The 18,636-nt window shown below is 45.7% G+C and overlaps 1 protein-coding gene across 1 annotated transcript in view; it reads left to right on the forward strand.

The window, feature by feature from the left end:
• Positions 1–18,636, forward strand: part of LOC126285156 (nascent polypeptide-associated complex subunit alpha, muscle-specific form-like) — a 231,110-nt gene that overhangs the window by 20,063 nt on the left and 192,411 nt on the right. Inside the window, exons 3-4 of the mRNA XM_049984468.1 lie at positions 2,404–2,551; positions 14,389–14,556. Of these exons, the coding sequence (XP_049840425.1) occupies positions 2,404–2,551; positions 14,389–14,556 (316 nt within the window). The remainder of the gene's footprint in view (positions 1–2,403; positions 2,552–14,388; positions 14,557–18,636) is intronic.

Genomic DNA, 18,636 nt, shown 5'->3' on the forward strand with positions numbered 1-18,636 from the left:
CGTTACCAGCTTCATCTGTCTTAAAAATATGAAACATAATAAGAGAGAATTAACGAACTGTCGGTGATAGTGGGTTTACAAGTTTCTGGGATCTACATTTGAGTTGTGATTTTCCATTTACGCATAGTATCGATAGATTCGCTACTTATTTTTGACAGGTGACAATGGTAGATTGCGTTGTTCTCTATATGGAGTCCAACCACCCTTCGAACGTTACAACCGGCGCTTCACCGTAATAGTTATTTCCCGGCGCTGCCAAATGATAAAGTAGACAACAGAAACGCGTACCTAACACAAAGATTCTGCCATAAGGTAAAAAACTTTGAGTAGGGAAAATGACGTAAAGCTTCGTAATGAGCATGAATCCATGGAACAAGCGTGATTGGAGGAAAATGAGATTTGGGTTGAATGCTGAAGCTAAAGCCTCTATCCCTACTGAGGTGGCTGCTGTGACCGAGAGGTTCTAGGCGCTTCAATCCTGCCTCGGGCATGGATGTGTGTGATGTGCTTACGTTAGTTAGGTTTAAGTACTTCTAAGTCTAGGGGACTGGTGACCCCAGATGTTAAGTCCCATAGTGCTTAGAGCCATTTGAACTATTTTCTATCCCTACTGATAAAATTACCAGCCTCTGTCATACGTACTGCCTTCTCTATTACACTGTCCCATAAGTTCGTTCCTGCCCCACCATGCTGGTATCCTGTATATCGTTTTATGCTCACAGGTGAGGTACTGTCCGGTGACAGCTGATTAGTTGTCTATCTGTAATACGTGTAAGGTTTCCGGTTTTTGCGTCTTCGTTCCATAGTTCTTCTAGTCTGGCCAACAGACATTCTGTTCTCGGAGCAGTACATGGACACAACATAGTGGACATCGCACGACTCATCTCAACACCATTTTCAGGAAGTATGGCATACGACTGCGTTAAAGACCATACGGGACCTGTATTTGTCCATTCCGCGAAGACTGGAAACAGTTTTAAATGTCAACGGCTTTCGTATACCGTATTAGGTCTGGTTATGTGTTGTGTTTTGCCGGCCAAAGTGGCCGTGCGGTTCTAGGCGCTGCAGTCTGGAATTGCGAAACCGCTACGGTCGCAGGTTCGACTTCTGCCTCGGGCATGGATGTGTGTGATGTCCTTAGGTTAGTTCGGTTGAACTAGTTCTAAGTTCTAGGGGACTAATGACTTCAGAAATTGAGTCCCATAGTGCTCATAGCCATTTGAACCATTTTTTGTGTTATGTTTTGATGGTTCCATATTTTTGTACACCCGCGGTATGTATTTAATGAGTTTTACCAACGTAATAATCAGTTTTACTACATATGTCACCTTTTGCTAATGTAGCCGGTCGATACTAAGCGTCAGTGACAGACGGGAGCAAAGGTCATTATTTTGTCACACATTGTGGGCGGTGGATTGAGTTCCTTCCTTGGGTGAGGTGTGAGAGAAACGTTGGTGGTTCCACTATCAGTCATTTATTGACATATGAGACCCTTTAAACAAACAGATTAATACATTGTGTCTTAACTCGATCAATTCCTCTCGGCAGCGGTGCGGAGCGAGATCGTATCGTGCAGATTCCAGTGACAGCTGGTAATGGCGACGCTCGTGTTGTAACGGTGCGCCAGGCGACGTATTCCTCCACACAGTACCGTACCCGTGAACTACTGCGGCGGCGGCGCGGTCTTCTCCTTGTGAATTCGCTCGTTGCGTTATTGACAAGTGCCTATGGCGCGGCGCGGAGTGCTTCGTCCCGGAATCGAATCAGCGACCCTCAGGTTCGGCGTCTTCTGGAGGTGTTCATTAACCTCTCGATTCACAAGTGACCCATTTGTTGAGGCCGAACTCCCTTCGTCCTCACCAGTCACATGGTTAAGTACCACACGAATTTCTTTCTGGTAACATCAGCGATGGCATCTTCTGCGTTGAGGCTATTGGCGCAGTCCGAGAGGCTGCCATAGCGAGCAAAATTGTAGGAGAAAACACAATTTGGAATATATCTGAGAAATTACTGATGACGTCGGATAAAAGTAGCTTCTGAAATGAAAAAGGCGGCACTGGAGAGAAATTTGTCACTGGCTACGATAGGCTGTCGGAAGACTGACGATCGAAAAGAATCATTCATCAGCCACCTAGCAATTAATATTCTGAAATGCAATAATACTTTTATATTTGAGAAAAAAGCATTGTTAAATACCACGAAATAGCGGGTATCGAACAGTTCTTAATGTTTGGTATCGGACTATTCATTAACTTCCAGTGGTGTCATATACATCAGACTCTAAGCATGAATCCGTAATGTCTGTTTCGATAGTTAGGCATGTGTGAGCCAGACCGATACCTCGAGGGGTCGGTGCTCGTGATGTGTGCTGGCCCGTGTGAGCAGCTACTCGGCTTTCCGCAGGTCCAGCCTGTCGCCCCCGACGACGGCGGACGACTCGCGGCTCCACTCGGGCCCCTCCTCCGAGGAGGACAGCGCGGCTCCTCGCAGAGTCGCCGCCGGCAGCTCCATCCTCACACGGCTCGCCTCGCTCAAGCACGCTGGCCGCCAGGTAAGGCCCAACCCCCATCTGCCTCGTGGTCTGCCGAAGTCACCTGTACACTACACCAATAACCAATTCCACTCTGATACAATAAAGTACATAGGCTACTTTCGTATTAGTTTTCTCCTCAGCTACCTTTATTGTTTACGTTATCTGCAATGGATTTCAAAGCCTTTCATTACTTTATCTTCACGTGCTTCGGTATCCCCTAATGTGGGAGATGTCTCATTCGTCGATGAGCCAAAACATTATGGTCTGTTCAATAGTGAGTTGGTCAATCTTTGGTCTGTAATACAGCAGTGATTCAAAGTGACGTGGATGTGACAAGTCCTCAGTAGGTCCCCACAGCTATCTGACGCAAGATGTCAACGCACAGGTGACGGATTTACTGCAAATGGTTATTTATGTGCGCTGAAATGGTGCCCAATAGTGTCCCAACACAAGATGTCAACGCACAGGTGACGGATTTATGGCAAATGGTTATTTATGTGCGCTGAAATGGGGCCCAATAGTGTCCCAGAAGTGTTCCAAGTCTGACTAATTTATTGGCCCAAACAACGACGACAGAGCACTATCATGCTCCTCAAACAACTATAGCATTGTTCTAGTCTAGTGGCACGGACATTTATTCTCCAGAAAAATGCCATTGAGGTCGGTGAACATGAAAGTATGCAGCTGTTCCATAATAATACTGACGAAACAGCAAACTTTGTAATTAAGGCATCCGCAGGCGAAGGCACGCATCCATGAAAAATAAACCACATACATTTCTTGTATCTTCCTTTAATAGTACTGCAACTAGAGTTGCATCTTCAAGCACAACTAAGTAAAGAAGAATAGCACCTGGGGGAATTAAAAGGTATAAAAGAATTTTTAGAAATGTCAAGAATCTAGTGAGGACATAGTATAACGTGAATGTATGTCCAAAGGAACTTACATTGTAATTCGGAATAACACAGGCACTGCAATATCATATTTATCTGACGACATCAGGCAATCCACTTTCAAGTGACGACGTATGGAAGTTTGGGTCTGGCTGTGAGGCATGCACGGATAATCAAGTGGAACACAGTCGGCCTTTGGCTGTGGAGCGGTGCCGTACGTCCCTGCTCTCCGAGTCGCGTTTCCGGGACTGTTCTTGTTTACCGCTTCGCCACTTTAGTGTTGTGTGTCCTACTTATGTTCCTGACAACCGATGGCTCTTTCTTATCGGAAAGCCAGGCACAAGCTGCAGTTTGACCCAACATACTATAGACGTGATACATGTTGGTCCGAAAGAGCTGCTAGGTATCCACTTGTCTATCGCCGGCCGCTGTGGCCGCGCGGTTCTAGGCGCTTCAGTCTGGAACCGCGTGACCGCGACGGTCGCAAGTTCGAATCCTGCTTCGGGCAGTTTAGTTAGGTTTAAGTAGTTTTAAGTTCTAGGGGACTGCTGACAACAGATGTTTGAACCATTTTTGAACTTGTCTATCATCTCTAGCGTTAATTTCACTGACGATAAGGCCTGAGACAAACTTCTCAGACGCTTGACGGGAGCATACAGATTCTGCCACTCTCATGGAAACGTGGGTTTGGTAACGCTTGAACATACTGGACGGGTAATGAAAAATGTGCGCTTGTTGGAGCTAGCATTTGAATTTCCAGAGGATTTGGTCACCCTTGCTCTTCGACCTTATGGAACAGTCCTCGGCCGTGTCCGTAATGAACAGCACTGCCATATAACTTCGTATCCGGAACCTACAGAAAGAGAGAACGCCGCACCTTTTATGCCGAAGACATAGCACTGCTCTTCCAGGGCAATGCCGACCACATCGTAGTCGGCGGAGATTTCAGTTCTGTACTCAGACTATCCGACCAGGTGCCGCACTATACCACCTGCCCGGCACTTCAAGTGCTTATAAAGGACTTGGTTTTATTGGACACATGGGTAGTGCTACACGGCGATCGAAAGGCATAAACCTACTTTACTAGACACTCTGTGAGCCGTTTGGATCGAGTTTACGTCGCACACGGCGGCGTATTTGTGTACTGTCATTCTTCTCCGCCAACTCGTCAGTGACGCCTCAGTGTGGCCCTTCTTGGTGAGATAAATTGCAGACTCGAAGTTGAGTCCACGTGGAGCAGATGCCAACAGCGATTGCCTGCCTATGGTTCCACACTTCAGTGGTGGTTACGGTATGTAAAACCTACCTGGTGCCGAACATTAGCCGGCGATGGACGAGATAGAGCATCTTGGTATACCGCGACTGCTGATTTCTACTACATTATGCTCCGCGAACTAGCCATGCTACCTTTGCAATCGCCGTCACCGAAACGACAGTCGGCAGAACAGCACGCAATAGCTAAGTATCACCGAGATACGTCTCGCGGGCGTACGGGTGCAGGCAAGAACAACTAATGATGTTAGTGGAGAAAGACCTTCCCTCCACCATATCATTCAAGATAGGAGAAGACGCGAGAGGCAGCTCATTATGGAGGTCGAGACGTGGGTTGGATGATGAGCTGAAACGGAAATGAATATCGTCATAATTGCTTGACGATTCTACGCTCTTGTCGGAGGTGACTTTGGAAGAACTACGAGAGGCTACGTTGCGCGGTGTAGCAAACAAAACGCCAGGCCTTGATGCTCCCTCTTGAATTTTACAAAAGGTTTTTTCATCTTATGGGCCCAACGTGAGTCTGGATGTACAGAGAACTCCTGAACTATAGTTTTCAAGTATCATATGAATTCACTGAGGGCCTCTCGATTCCGGTGATCAAACCCGGAGGAGTCTGTAACCCGTTTGATTTTCGCTCATTCACAACGCTGAACACCAACTACAAACTGTTGACACGCCTCCGTGAGATGCTCAAATCTACGTCAATGGCAAGCCTTGATACTAATCGAACTTGTCTCTGAGGCAACACATTATGTGTTTACGATTTTCAGCTCCTGTAGACACGTGGTGGCGTTAATACAAACATGCTCTTCGTCGAAGATGGTTTCCTGCGTGCGGTTATGGAACAAATCCGTATTCCGTGCGTGACGACATCTGTTGTGCTTCGTTTCAGCCACGAGGAGTATCGTAAACGGCTATCGGTCCTCCCTCGACCGTGTCGACAGGTCCATCAGACAGTGCTGTCCCCTTTATGCCATGTTATTCGCCATTGCCTTCGAACCGGCTCTTCACAGACTGCGGCGATGCTCGTAAGGTTCGCTCCGCGAACTTTCGATGTTGCTCGTATGCCGATGATTTGATGTTCTTAACACGGACTTGTGAAGAAGTAAGTACGGCGCTTTCATGGCTCCAACGGTATGGAGCGGCGGCAGGCAGTGTGATTAACCTACTGAAACCACGCGACATGGAGTTCGGACGATGCTTGCCTGCAGAACTGATGTATCCCTGACCAAGGTCCCAAGGCTCAAATGTTTAGGGATATCGATCCATCGGCAAATACAACTTACGGGGGCCTAGTGTCCAACTACGACTCAGCACAAAGGCTCGCCTCAACAACTTTAGATCGTTGGACATTCTGCAACCAGCAACTGTACATCGCTTCTCAAATTGGAAAATTTGTAAATTTGTGGTAAGTTCTGTGGGACCAAACTTCTGAGGTCATCGAAATGGCTCTGAGCACTATGGGACTTAACATCTATGGTCATCTGTCCCCTAGAACTTAGAACTATTTAAACCTAACTAACCAGAGGACATCACACAATACTCAGTCAACACGAGGCAGAGAAAATCTCTGACCCCGCCGGGAATCGAACCCGGGAACCCAGGCTTGGGAAGCGAGAACGCTGCCATACGACCACGAGCTGTGGACACTGAGTTCATCGGTTCCTAGGCTTACAAACTACTTAAACTAACTTAAGGGAGGACGCGAATCTCCGACGGGGCAGCCACGCGAGCTGTGGCAGGGCGTCCAAGACCGCACGGCTACCCCGCGCGGCATCCCTTCTCAACTTAACCATTACGCCCATGTATTAACGATGACAGAAGCAATGGCTTCCAGGATACAGGCAGTGTTCGGACACGTGCTGAACGCTGGTGCAGTTTTTAAAGTCCGTTTTGTTACTCTTACTTTATCCTTCCACAAAGGAGGTGTTGGACTCACTTACGTCAAGCACAGAGCACTGGCGATGTACCTTCGCTCAATCCGGCGTCTCTGGCTCTCAGCAACAATCCCCCTGGTGGTGTGATAACACTGGTGGATCCACACACGGTGTTCCCACTGGTAACTGTTGTACATTTATCGTATATTAGGACGTGGAACACAACTATACGTTGGGTGTTATGCCGGAGACAGCAAAGATTTATTACAGTATTCTCCAACGCTGGAATCCGGCTAGCGACATTGTACGACGACACCCCACGGTCGACTGGACGCGTGTCTGGCGAGCTGTCCACGAACCCTTCCTGTCCACTTTAGTGCGGTAGACATGACATGTGGTCACTAATAGAAATTTCCGACCCGAAAAATACAACGTACCTAACTGATGATCCCAGGCGCCCCTCTGCGCGATGGTGGATACGGACGAACTCAAACTGAACTGTGGCTCTGCACGCGATTGCTGGAAACGGATGCGCCAATGCTGGTTTTCCTCCTACGCCACGCCTTTTCTTCGATTGCCCCCCTAGACCTCTTTCATCCTATTTCCCGATGACCCGGATGAATGAAGTCAATTGGATAAGTCACTACAAGTACCAAAACGGCGAAAACGAAGTCCTCGATTTGTGGCAATGCATGATGGAGAGAACATGATGGACAGAACGCAATACCGGGATCTTTTTACTATTTGGGGTCGTTGTTCGTGGACCCACCGAATGTGCCGGCTGTGAGAAGAAGTTGAGCTGCAGACGTGATGTTCCCGCGATCCCCATACGGTAACAGAAACAGTCTCTGAAAGCGTGCAGCGGCCCCGGACACTCCGACGGTTGACGACTGCTGATGCCCGCTGAAACGACGACCGCCTCTTTCTGGACACCCGCTTCGATAAGGCGACCCCAGCGGGCAAGATGGAATTTTTTGTTCACATTGTTTTCATAATTTTTGGTGTATGGCTCACTTGCACTTTTTGAATTTTTCCAAAAAATGTGACAGCTCTCTTCGGTGGTAGGAAGGGCGGAGACATCATGGCCAGACCTCGGCTCGGAATTCAAATCGTGCCCGTCTTGCCGCCTCCAGCCTAACGCTGACTGAGTTCCTCAATTTTAAAAAAAATTAAATAAAAAAATATTTTTAAAAGAAAATCTGGTAGGCTGCTCGTGGAGTATCGATGCCTCATTTAGCGAGCTCTAGAAGTGTTTCTTTCTGTTGTTCCTTCAAAAACATGAAAGATAAATAAAAAATGATAATCGAGCGCTCGTGATAAGCGGAAAATCACGGTTCGATTACCGGTCCGACATAAATTTTCATAGCCGCCATTCCTTTATACGGCTGTTGGTTGTCCATATTCGCAACAGCGAATACATTTTCTGTATCTTTGTAAAGGGCTTGTCCACGTTTCATGAGATCTAGTCGTCGATTTCGTATTACATAGAGGTGTCCGGATACTTTCGATCAGGTAATGCGTTTACTGACATTTCATTGTGCCGGCGTATAACTTCCTACAAGTAACGTCATAATGAAGTTTATCGAAGACAATCCTATGAACATTTTCCTTAAAACATCGTTTTCAGCTTAGGGTATGACGGTTTATATGATTTATAGTGGCTGTTATAATTCTTCACAGCTTTTCAGTTACGTAGATGTATATCGATGGAAGGCAGTGTAAACCTCGTAACTCCATCTGTCTGTGAAAACTCGTTATTCCAGTAACGTGTAACTCCACATCCATGGATTTCTCCAGAATGAGATTTTCACTCTGCAGCGGAGTGTGCACCGATATGAAACTTCCTGGCGGATTAAAACTGTAGAGCACTTTCTCGCGAAAGACAAAGGTCCCGATTTCGAGTCTCGGCCTGGCACACAGTTTTAATCTGGCAGAAAGTTTTATGTCAGCGCACACTCCGCTGCAGAGTGAAAATCTCATTCTGGTGAACTCCATGCACTTACAAATCTCTTTGATTGTGCACTTATTGCAACAACGGGTTTTCACAGACAGATGGATTTCTCTTGCTCGTCAATAACTAGATTTATAATACATAGTTACATATGTGGCAACTGTCTGTATCGCTTTATATTATTTTTTTTAAGAAACCGTTTATGCTTCACTGCAAAATTTATAAAGAAATGGAATTAGGAAGTTTTCATTGCTTACTGTCGATATGTAATACATGTCCATGCCCTTTAATCAGTTCTGCACGTCTGCTAAAGTCTTACGACTTTGCCGATAAAAGCCGAACTGACTCCGATATTCGACGGTACATTCATGTATGCCAGCAATAACAATAATTGTATGCTTCAAAGTCAAGGGAAAGTGTTAATATTATGATTATCGTCTACTTTTGCATTACATGCAATCGATAATATTATTGTTTAAATCATTACTACTACCTATTCGAGACACAGTGACGCTATCTGTATTGGCTGGAATGCATCATGGAGACGGAAAACGTATGACATCTGCAGATGCTACAGATCGTGACATAGCGATCTTTCTGGTTCGTCACAGAATTATATTTGCATTTTATTTCCCTTGTACCAGCAACATCGTTTCTGTACAGCAACGATTCTGAGAGTGCCCACTGTGTCCTGTGGCTCCACAAGAAGGGCTCCGTGAAAACAATGTCAACCTAAAGAACAAAGCACATTAAGTGTTGCCACAAGCCGAGAAAAACAAGTCTTATAAATATCACATCAGCGTTGGTTTTACAAAAGTTACTTTTTCTCTCAGTGCGTGTATAGCTGAAAATAAGGCAACAACAATCATGATAAATCTACCATACCGCTACGATCAAAAACTACAAACAGAAGAATTTAACTTGTACGAGTAGGTATGTGGCGTCTCTTATTCGCCCCTACACACGCTCGCAGCGGCCAAGCTGATGCTTGCTCTCTCTCTCTCTCCTCTCTCTCTCTCTCTCTCTCTCTCTCTCTTTCTCTCTGTCTCATCTACAGGCACAGCGAACATTCCTCTACGCTCTGTCCATCCCTTTCTCATCCAAAACACTTCTAACTGCCTTGAAGGAATTCGTCGTTTTGCTATCTGCGCTTCACTGCCTGAGGCTATATAAGACCCGCACAGCGCAGCAGAGTATTCGGGTTTCAGATTGCAGCGTGCAGTCCATGTCGGTACGGGGAATGCGAGCACTATTCTCAGAGCACAGTATATTCGATTCGTGTTTGTTATTGACTAGCGTTGTAAAAGTGACTATCTTATTCTAGTATTGCCGTATCGTTAAATTAAACTGTTGATTCTAAGAGATGGTACTGAGTGCTACCTTAAAGGTGCTGCAACAAAATCTTATATCGAAAGTTCAAAGGTGGTTCCCCTGGAAGAGGCATCACACAAAGATCCTCAATCAACACTGTGAGATTCAGGAAGTTGCTGTAACAATTCCAGTCTCCATGATTTCAAGCGGTAAGATTTCTAACGACTCACTAAAGGAGAAAAAAAGAAGTATGACAAATCTTACATCAATCTTAGATTTGTAGATTCTAACAGCTCACTTCTCTTTTACTTAGCACACTACTTCCGAATAGTTCAATGTCACCTGCTTAGGTGCGCTGGTACAAACATTCGTACAGACTCCAATTTGGGAGACAAGAACCAATAATTTTTATACGTAAGAAGGAACACTAACTAAAAGTCAAAAAACTATGAGGTATGCGTGTCAAATGGTGAATAAAAACGCCACGGAGACATCGAATTTGGTCAGCTACCAAATTACACTAGCGGGCGTAGCGCACACTACCGCTGAGAATTTAATTGTGACAAACAGAACATGATGTACACTCGACAAAAAATCTGGAAACCATCTCGCTACATTACCGCTTTCGAACGACATTATTTCGCACTGAGTCACGCTATACATTGCGGTAATCCGATGGAAGTGTTTGGGTTTGAAGAATTTTTGGAGAACATTACTAACCATCATGTGGGGAAGGAGCGCCGGACCCCGGCACGAATCCGCCCGGCGGATTTGTGTCGAGGTCCGATGAACCAGCTAATCTGTGGATGGTTTTTAGGCGGTTTTCCATCTGCCTCGGCGAATGCGGTGTGGTTCCCCTTATTCTGCCTCAGTTACACTATGTCGGTGATTGCTGCGCAAACAGGTTCTCCACATACGCGTACACAACCATTATTCTACCATGCAAACATAGGGGCTACACTCGTTTGGTGTGAGACGTTCCCTGGGGGTACCAATGGGGGCCGAACCGCATAATAACCCTGGGTTCGGTGTGGGCGGCGGCAGTAGTCGTCGTGGGGTTGTGGACCACTGCGGCTGCGGCAGGGACGGAGCCTCTCCATCCTTTCTAGGTCCCACAACTATCATGTGTAGCACCAAAAGTGAAGGGCGGAAAATTTTGTGTCACGGTATGGGATTGGTTTTCGTTCAAAATGGTTCAAATGGCTCTGAGCACTATGGGACTCGACATCTGAGGTCGTAAGTCCCCTAGAACTTAGAACTACTTAAACCTAACTAACGTAAGGACATTACATACATCCATGCCCGAGGCAGGATTCGAACCGCCGACCGCAGCAGTACGCGGTTCCAGAATGTAGCGCCTAGAACCACCTGGCCACAGCGGTCGGCCTTGGTTTTCGTGTTTAGGGTGTTGTTGCCTTATTCCGCCTAACAAAACGCTAAATGCAGAAGGATATCAACACATTTCATATCATTGTATACTGTATAGAATGAAGGAACTGTTCGAAAACGATGATTAATTGCATCTGCATGACAGGGCACCCTGCCATAAAGCAGCACCTGTGAAGACAATGGTACTTCTGAAATCGACTGACTTGTACAGAGTCCCGACCACAACACAATAGATTACTTTCCGGAAGAGTTAGAACGTCTGTTTCACTCCAGATTCCAACGTTGAACAACACTACCATCTCTGGTTTCTGCTCTTGACGGAGAACAGATTGTCAATCCCCGCAGTCATTCAGATATCTTTATATGAACGCGTGCGTGGTCTCTGTTCTTTCGGACATGTCAGAAAAAAGCAGACATTACACATTCATTTAATTGGATCGCCTCGATGGGCAATGAATACAGCACTGTTACACCCGACCTCATGCGGGAATCTCAAAGTAGTTAGCACGGAGTACATGAACAGCGACAGCGGATAGCTGGTTCTAGGTGGGAATGTGGGTCGGCCGACAGGCGTGCAGAGATAGTCCGCGCAGTTGCGATAAAATCGTGTCCGGGTGGCGCAATGGTTCAAGCAAATGCCAAGTAAGTTCCCTCCAGGAAGCCCGTAGAGACCCCTAAAGACAACACAACCAGGATCTTATTTACCTGATGGAACCCAAGTCAGCTTGCGCTTCCCATTGTAATTCCTCGAATGTTTCCATGCGTTGAGAGTATTGCTTAGAGTTCAGTTGCACATATAAAGACCGTTCTTCCCTTTCAATTTCCACCGGTCTGGCGAACAAGGTAGTTTGCGACATCTTGGCAAAAATTACTTGAAGACACCAGGTGGAACATAAATGGCAACATTACAAGTGGAACATTATTTGGAGGCATATCTTAAGTGACATCCATTTAGTGCTGTTAAATCCACCTGATGCATGGGAGCCAGTGAAAGAATACCTACTAAGAACAATGTGCGCCGGCCGATGTGGCCCAGCGGTTCTACGCGCTTCAGTCTGGAACCGCGCGACAGCTACGGTCGCAGGTTCGAATCCTGCCTCGGGTATGGATGTGTGTGATGTCCTTAGGTTAGTTGGGTTTAAGTGGTTCTAAATTCTAGGGGACTGATGACCTCAGATGTTAAGTCCCATAGTGCTCAGAGCCATTTGAATCATTTTTAACAATCTGCACATCTCCTACCTCTACTACCCGTGGATTTGTTGACACTTTAATTCGCCGACTCACTTGTGGGACTGCTAAGCAAATTACTGATCCTCTATCCAGGAGATTGGCAAACATAGATCGCTCCATCGAAAGACACTCTCAAAGAACAGACCTTCTGTGGCCACAGAGGTTGCGCTACTCCCGAACAAAGTACAACGCTGCGATCTAGATACTATGCCACATCATTGGTTACATCATTCAAAATCGGACAGCGAGTTTCGTGGACTACTGCTATAGTACTGAATATGAACATTTTACAATCCAACGTGACCTGTAGTACTCTTCGAAGTATGGGAATATTTCAGACAGCAAAATCTTGAACTAAGTACTGAGAGCAAAATAATTTCAAGAAAGCTCCGAGCGAACAGATATTCGAGGATAAGTTCCTTCATTTCATGGAGTAGTCAGAAGTCTTTGGTTTTAGCTGTTTCTTATATTCAAGGAGAATAATATAAGAGTTTAGTTATCAACTTATTCAAGAAATATATATATTTTTTTAATTTTAAGATGAACTTCCTCCTTTCTTTTCAAGAAATTTTATTTGCTTTATCATTATAGCTGCAACTTTTTACACAAGCAGAAGGCGTTTAAGTTTATCATTAAAAGGAAGACATTATTGTTTACTTCAAGAAGTGATCATTTATTACTTATTCCAAGAGTCTTCGGTTGCAGAAAATACTGAAAAAGAATAAAAATGAGAGAAAAGGAAGAAAACTGTCTAAGGCGCCACGTCTAAGCTCCGGTTTTTGAAACGAACCGTGGGTTCGAACCCCATATTTGAAAAATAAGTGGTAGAACTCTGTAAAAAAGAAAAGAAAGAAAAACAAAGAAAACAAAAAAGGAAGCAGGAGAGCGCCGGGCGGCCAGCCGGAGTGGCCGAGCTCTACAGACTGGAACTGCGTGACCGCTACGGTCGCAGGTTCGAATCCTGCCTCGGGCATGGATGTGTGTGATATCCTTAGGTTAGCTAGGTTGAGGTAGTTCTAAGTTCTAGAGGACTGATGACCTCAGACGTTAAGTCCCATAGCGATCAGAGCCATTTGAACCAATTTGAGAGCGGCGGCCGAGGTGGCCGAGCGATTCTGGGTGCTACAGTCTGGAACCAGGCGACCGCTACGATCGCAGGCTCGAATGCTGCCTCGGGCATGGATGTGTGTGATGTCCTTAGGTTAGTTAGGTTTAAGTAGTTCTGAGTTCTAGGGGACTGATGACCTCAGAAGTTAAGTGCCGTAGTGCTCAGAGCCATTTGAACCAATTTTTTTTTTTTAAGCTGTAGGTCCAGGTAACGTCCCGATGCAGTTGACATCTATCTAACCTTCCGCTTTCAATTTGCATAACACAGATGTCTCCCCAGCAGAGCTCAATCCATCATTAAGGCGAAGGGTGGAGACACACCATACTGATGTGCAGTAATAAGCTTCAAGGTACTTTTGATCAATAGTGTATGTGCGACACGATACGGAGGAGCACGTACAAATACGTTTAGGCCGTGCTAATAATAATATTTTCGATGTTGTAGCTCTTGCTGCTTTCGGTCCTTGCTATGAAAAAATCTTTCCATTTAAGACGTGCTGTCATTTCCCAACAAGCTTCGAAAATCGCTACAGGCTCGGAAATGAACCGCGATACACCACGTAAGATCGATGGTACTACCCTTTTTTTAAAAAAAAAAAAAAAAATCCGTTTCAGTTTCTATATCTTCTGCTAGAGGCGCTACATCTACGACTATTCGAAATTAATTCGTAGATTATCCGATAGAGCGCTACCACAGCCCTTGTCTATCATTATCCTTCCATCCGGACCGGTACTGAAGTTTAGCGCACAAAGCACATCCGCACAAACCCACAGCCCTGCAGACGCCTACGCAAGAGTACACCGTTGCTATCGGGTGCGCAGCCCAGCGCGGCGTCATCGACGGCGTCGAGCGACCGGCACAGCGACGCGGAGGCGGTGCCGTGCGGGCCGTGCTCGCCCACGGAGGCGCTGTCGCCGCCCCCCTCCGCCGCCAGCTCGGCGCCGTCGCGCGGCGGCTCGCTTCTGCTGCGCGACAAGCTCAAGACGCTGGTGCACGCGCCCGCGCACACGCCGCCGCACACGCCCCCGCCGCCCCCGCAGGCGCAGCCGCCGCCGCCGACTGTGGTTCACGCTGCCACCGCTGCGGCCGCACCACCCGGTGAGTCTCTGCTGAACCAGCGCTGCAGCTCCCGTACGGGGAGTATGTAAGTGATTAGATTTGTGATACCCTTTAACAGGTAGAACAGTGGAATTTATCTGTTAAAATTTATATTAGTGGAAGTGGATCTGCATTACTGATTGCGTTCGTAATGTTAAATTGTCTGTTAAATGCTAAAATTTAGGCTTCTTGTTCTGGATGATGCAATACCAGACCTGCAAGCTGACAGCTTGCTTAACCCACTGTTGGTGACAAAATTCACCTGCGAGAATGGGTAGAGGAATCTAAATGCGAGAACTGGAAGAAAATCTTAAACTATCTTAATCTTATTGTTGTCACAAAATCGAACTATGATCTTCGATGAAAAACTGATTGCTTTGAAACTAAAGTTGGTCCCAGTGAAAGTAATTAAAGAAAGATTATGTTTTCCACACTATTTGGCTTATGTGGGGCGCCCTGGATAATGCCGTGCAAATTGCTGTGGTAGCTACAGCCCATCAAAGTAACAGAGCTGCAAAATCAAACTATTGACGTACGCAAAGATGCAATGTGGGGCGCCCTGGATAATGGCGTGCAAATTGCTGTGGTAGCTACAGCCCATCAAAGTAACAGAGCTGCAAAATCAAACTATTGACGTACGCAAAGATGCAATGCGTTCTCTAAAAACATTGCTGTCATTCTTGTTTCATAATTTTCAAAAAATGATTTTAAACTAAATTGAAAATTAAATGACTCTTGTATTGTGGACATTGACTTCAGGTTAAATGAACACAATAGCAGTTTGATATCATTTCACTTAAGAATATTCAGTTAATGAAACTTCAATAACAGTCAGCTTTCTCTAAGTATAATGGCGTGTGACGAGGGCCTCCCGTCAAGTAGACCGCTCGTCCAAATCTTTCGATTTGACGCCACTTCGGCGACTTGCTCGTTGATGGGGATGGAATGATGATTAGGACAACACCACAATTGCTCTGAAATCACGTAACGGTAATCCAAGAATTACAAAAATTAAACTTCATATCATAATCTTCCCTTAAACGAAATTCCAAAATCTAATCTTAAATCCATTTCTCTCACAATGTTAGATAAATCCTAAAAAAAAACTGAAATCCAAAAATATTCCCCATTGGATATCTGACGAATCAAGAATGCTACATTATCAAACCTCTATAGCAAATTCATTAAACTTTTTCATTACCTATAATCCATTCTTCAAATAGAGAATGATTTTACCAATGTAAAAATTAGTTACTTTTCTCTCCACAGTAAATCTTCCACTGATCGGTAATTTCTTTTTTTGAGTCATCACTCTTCTGACTGGTTTGGTGCGGCCCGCCAGAATTCTTCTCCTGTGCCAACCTCTTCATCTCAGAGTAGAACTTGCAGTCTACGTCTCCAATTATCTGCTGCCCTACAAACTGACCTCTTTTTCCGGGATCTTGGAGTAGAAACAGGTCTTCCTCTCCTTCTTGATGTCTGTTCGTATTTTCCCAGGTTTATTATAGACCGTGCCACCGACGCCTTGAAATCAAGGGGGCAGATGTCAGTTCTTGCCTGTATATATACAGGGTGTTTCAAAAATGACCGGTATATTTGAAACGGCAATAAAAACTAAACGAGCAGCGATAAAAATACACCGTTTGTTGCAATATGCTTGGGACAACAGTATATTTTCAGGTGGACAAACTTTCGAAATTACAGTAGTTACAATTTTCAACAACAGATGGCGCTGCAAGTGATGTGAAAAGATATATAAGACAACGCAGTCTGTGGGTGCGCCATTCTGTACGTCGTCTTTCTGCTGTAAGCGTGTGCTGTTCACAACGTGCAAGTGTGCTGTGGACAACATGGTTTATTCCTTAGAACAGAGGATTTTTCTGGTGTTGTAATTCCACCGCCTAGAACACAGTGTTGTTGCAACAAGACGAAGTTTTCAACGGAGGTTTAATGTAACCGAAGGACCGAAAAGCGATACAATAAAGGATCTGTTTGAAAAATTTCAACGGACTGGGAACATGACGGATGAACGTGCTGGAAAGGTAGGGCGACCGCGTACGACAACCACAGAGGACAACGCGCAGCTAGTGCAGCAGGTGATCCAACAGCGGCCTCGGGTTTCCGTTCGCCATGTTGCAGCTGCGGTCCAAATGATGCCAACGTCCAAGTATCGTCTCATGCGCCAAAGTTTACACCTCTATCCATACAAAATTGAAATGCGGCAAACCCTCAGCGCCGCTACCATTGCTGCACGAGAGACATTCGCTAACGATAAAGTGCACAAGATTGATGACGGCGATATGCATGTGGGCAGCATTTGGTTTACTGACGAAGCTTATTTTTACCTGGACGGCTTCGTCAATAAACAGAACTGGCGCATATGGGGAACCGAAAAGCCCCATGTTGCAGTCCCATCGTCCCTGCATCCTCAAAAAGTACTGGTCTGGGCCGCCATTTCTTCCAAAGGAATCATTGGCCCATTTTTCAGATCCGAAACGATTACTGCATCACGCTATCTGGACATTCTTCATGAATTTGTGGCGGTACAAACTGCCTTAGATGACACTGCGAACACCTCGTGGTTTATGCAAAATGGTGCCCGGCCACATCTCACGGTCGACGTCTTTAATTTCCTGAATGAATATTTCGATGATCGTGTGATTGCTTTGCGCTATCCGAAACATACAGGAGGCGGCGTGGATTGGCCTCCCTATTCGCCAGACATGAACCCCTGTGACTTCTTTCTTTGGGGACTCCTGAAAGACCAGGTGTACCGCCAGAATCCAGAAACAATTGAACAGCTAAGCAGTACATCTCATCTGCATGTGAAGCCATTCCGCCAGACACGTTGTCAAAGGTTTCGGGTAATTTCATTCAGAGACTACGCCATATTATTGCTACCATTGCTGCACGAGAGACATTCGCAAACGATATAGTGCACAGGATTGATGACGGCGATATGCATGTGGGCAGCATTTGGTTTACTGACGAAGCTTATTTTTACCTGGACGGCTTCGTCAATAAACAGAACTGGCGCATATGGGGAACCGAAAAGCCCCATGTTGCATTCCCATCGTCCCTGCATCCTCAAAAAGTACTGGTCTGGGCCGCCATTTCTTCCAAAAGAATCATTGGCCCATTTTTCAGATCCGAAACGATTACTGCATCACGCTATCTGGACATTCTTCGTGAATTTGTGGCGGTACAAACTGCCTTAGATGACACTGCGAACACCTCGTGGTTTATGCAAGATGGTGCCCGGCCACATCTCACGGTCGACGTCTTTAATTTCCTGAATGAATATTTCGATGATCGTGTGATTGCTTTGCGCTATCCGAAACATACAGGAGGCGGCGTGGATTGGCCTCCCTATTCGCCAGACATGAACCCCTGTGACTTCTTTCTGTGGGGACTCTTGAAAGACCAGGTGTACCGCCAGAATCCAGAAACAATTGAATAGCTGAAGCAGTACATCTCATCTGCATGTGAAGCCATTCCGCCAGACACGTTGTCAAAGGTTTCAGGTAATTTCATTCAGAGACTACGCCATATTATTGCTACGCATGGTGGATATGTGGAAAATATCGTACTATAGAGTTTCCCAGACCGCAGCGCCATCTGTTGTTGACAATTGTAACTACTGTAATTTCGAAAGTTTGTCTGCCTGAAAATGTACTGTTGTCCCAAGCATATTGCAACAAACGCTGTATTTCTATCGCTGCTCGTTTAGTTTGTATTGCCGTTTCAAATATATCGGTCATTTTGGAAACACCCTGTAGCAACCAAGAGTTCACAATAGCCACATTAATAAAATGAAAACAGACATGCAGCTATCCCCGCCTGTTTCTTCGACGATTTGGATATAAACCTAGACACACGTCCATGATGTCTACACCTCCCATACGACGACTGTAACATATGACGCTGAATGGTTGAGGTGATGATCTTATTCTCCTTCTTGCTCCAGAGCT

Source organism: Schistocerca gregaria, chromosome 8 (assembly GCF_023897955.1).
Source record: "Schistocerca gregaria isolate iqSchGreg1 chromosome 8, iqSchGreg1.2, whole genome shotgun sequence".
Taxonomy (NCBI): domain Eukaryota; kingdom Metazoa; phylum Arthropoda; class Insecta; order Orthoptera; family Acrididae; genus Schistocerca; species Schistocerca gregaria.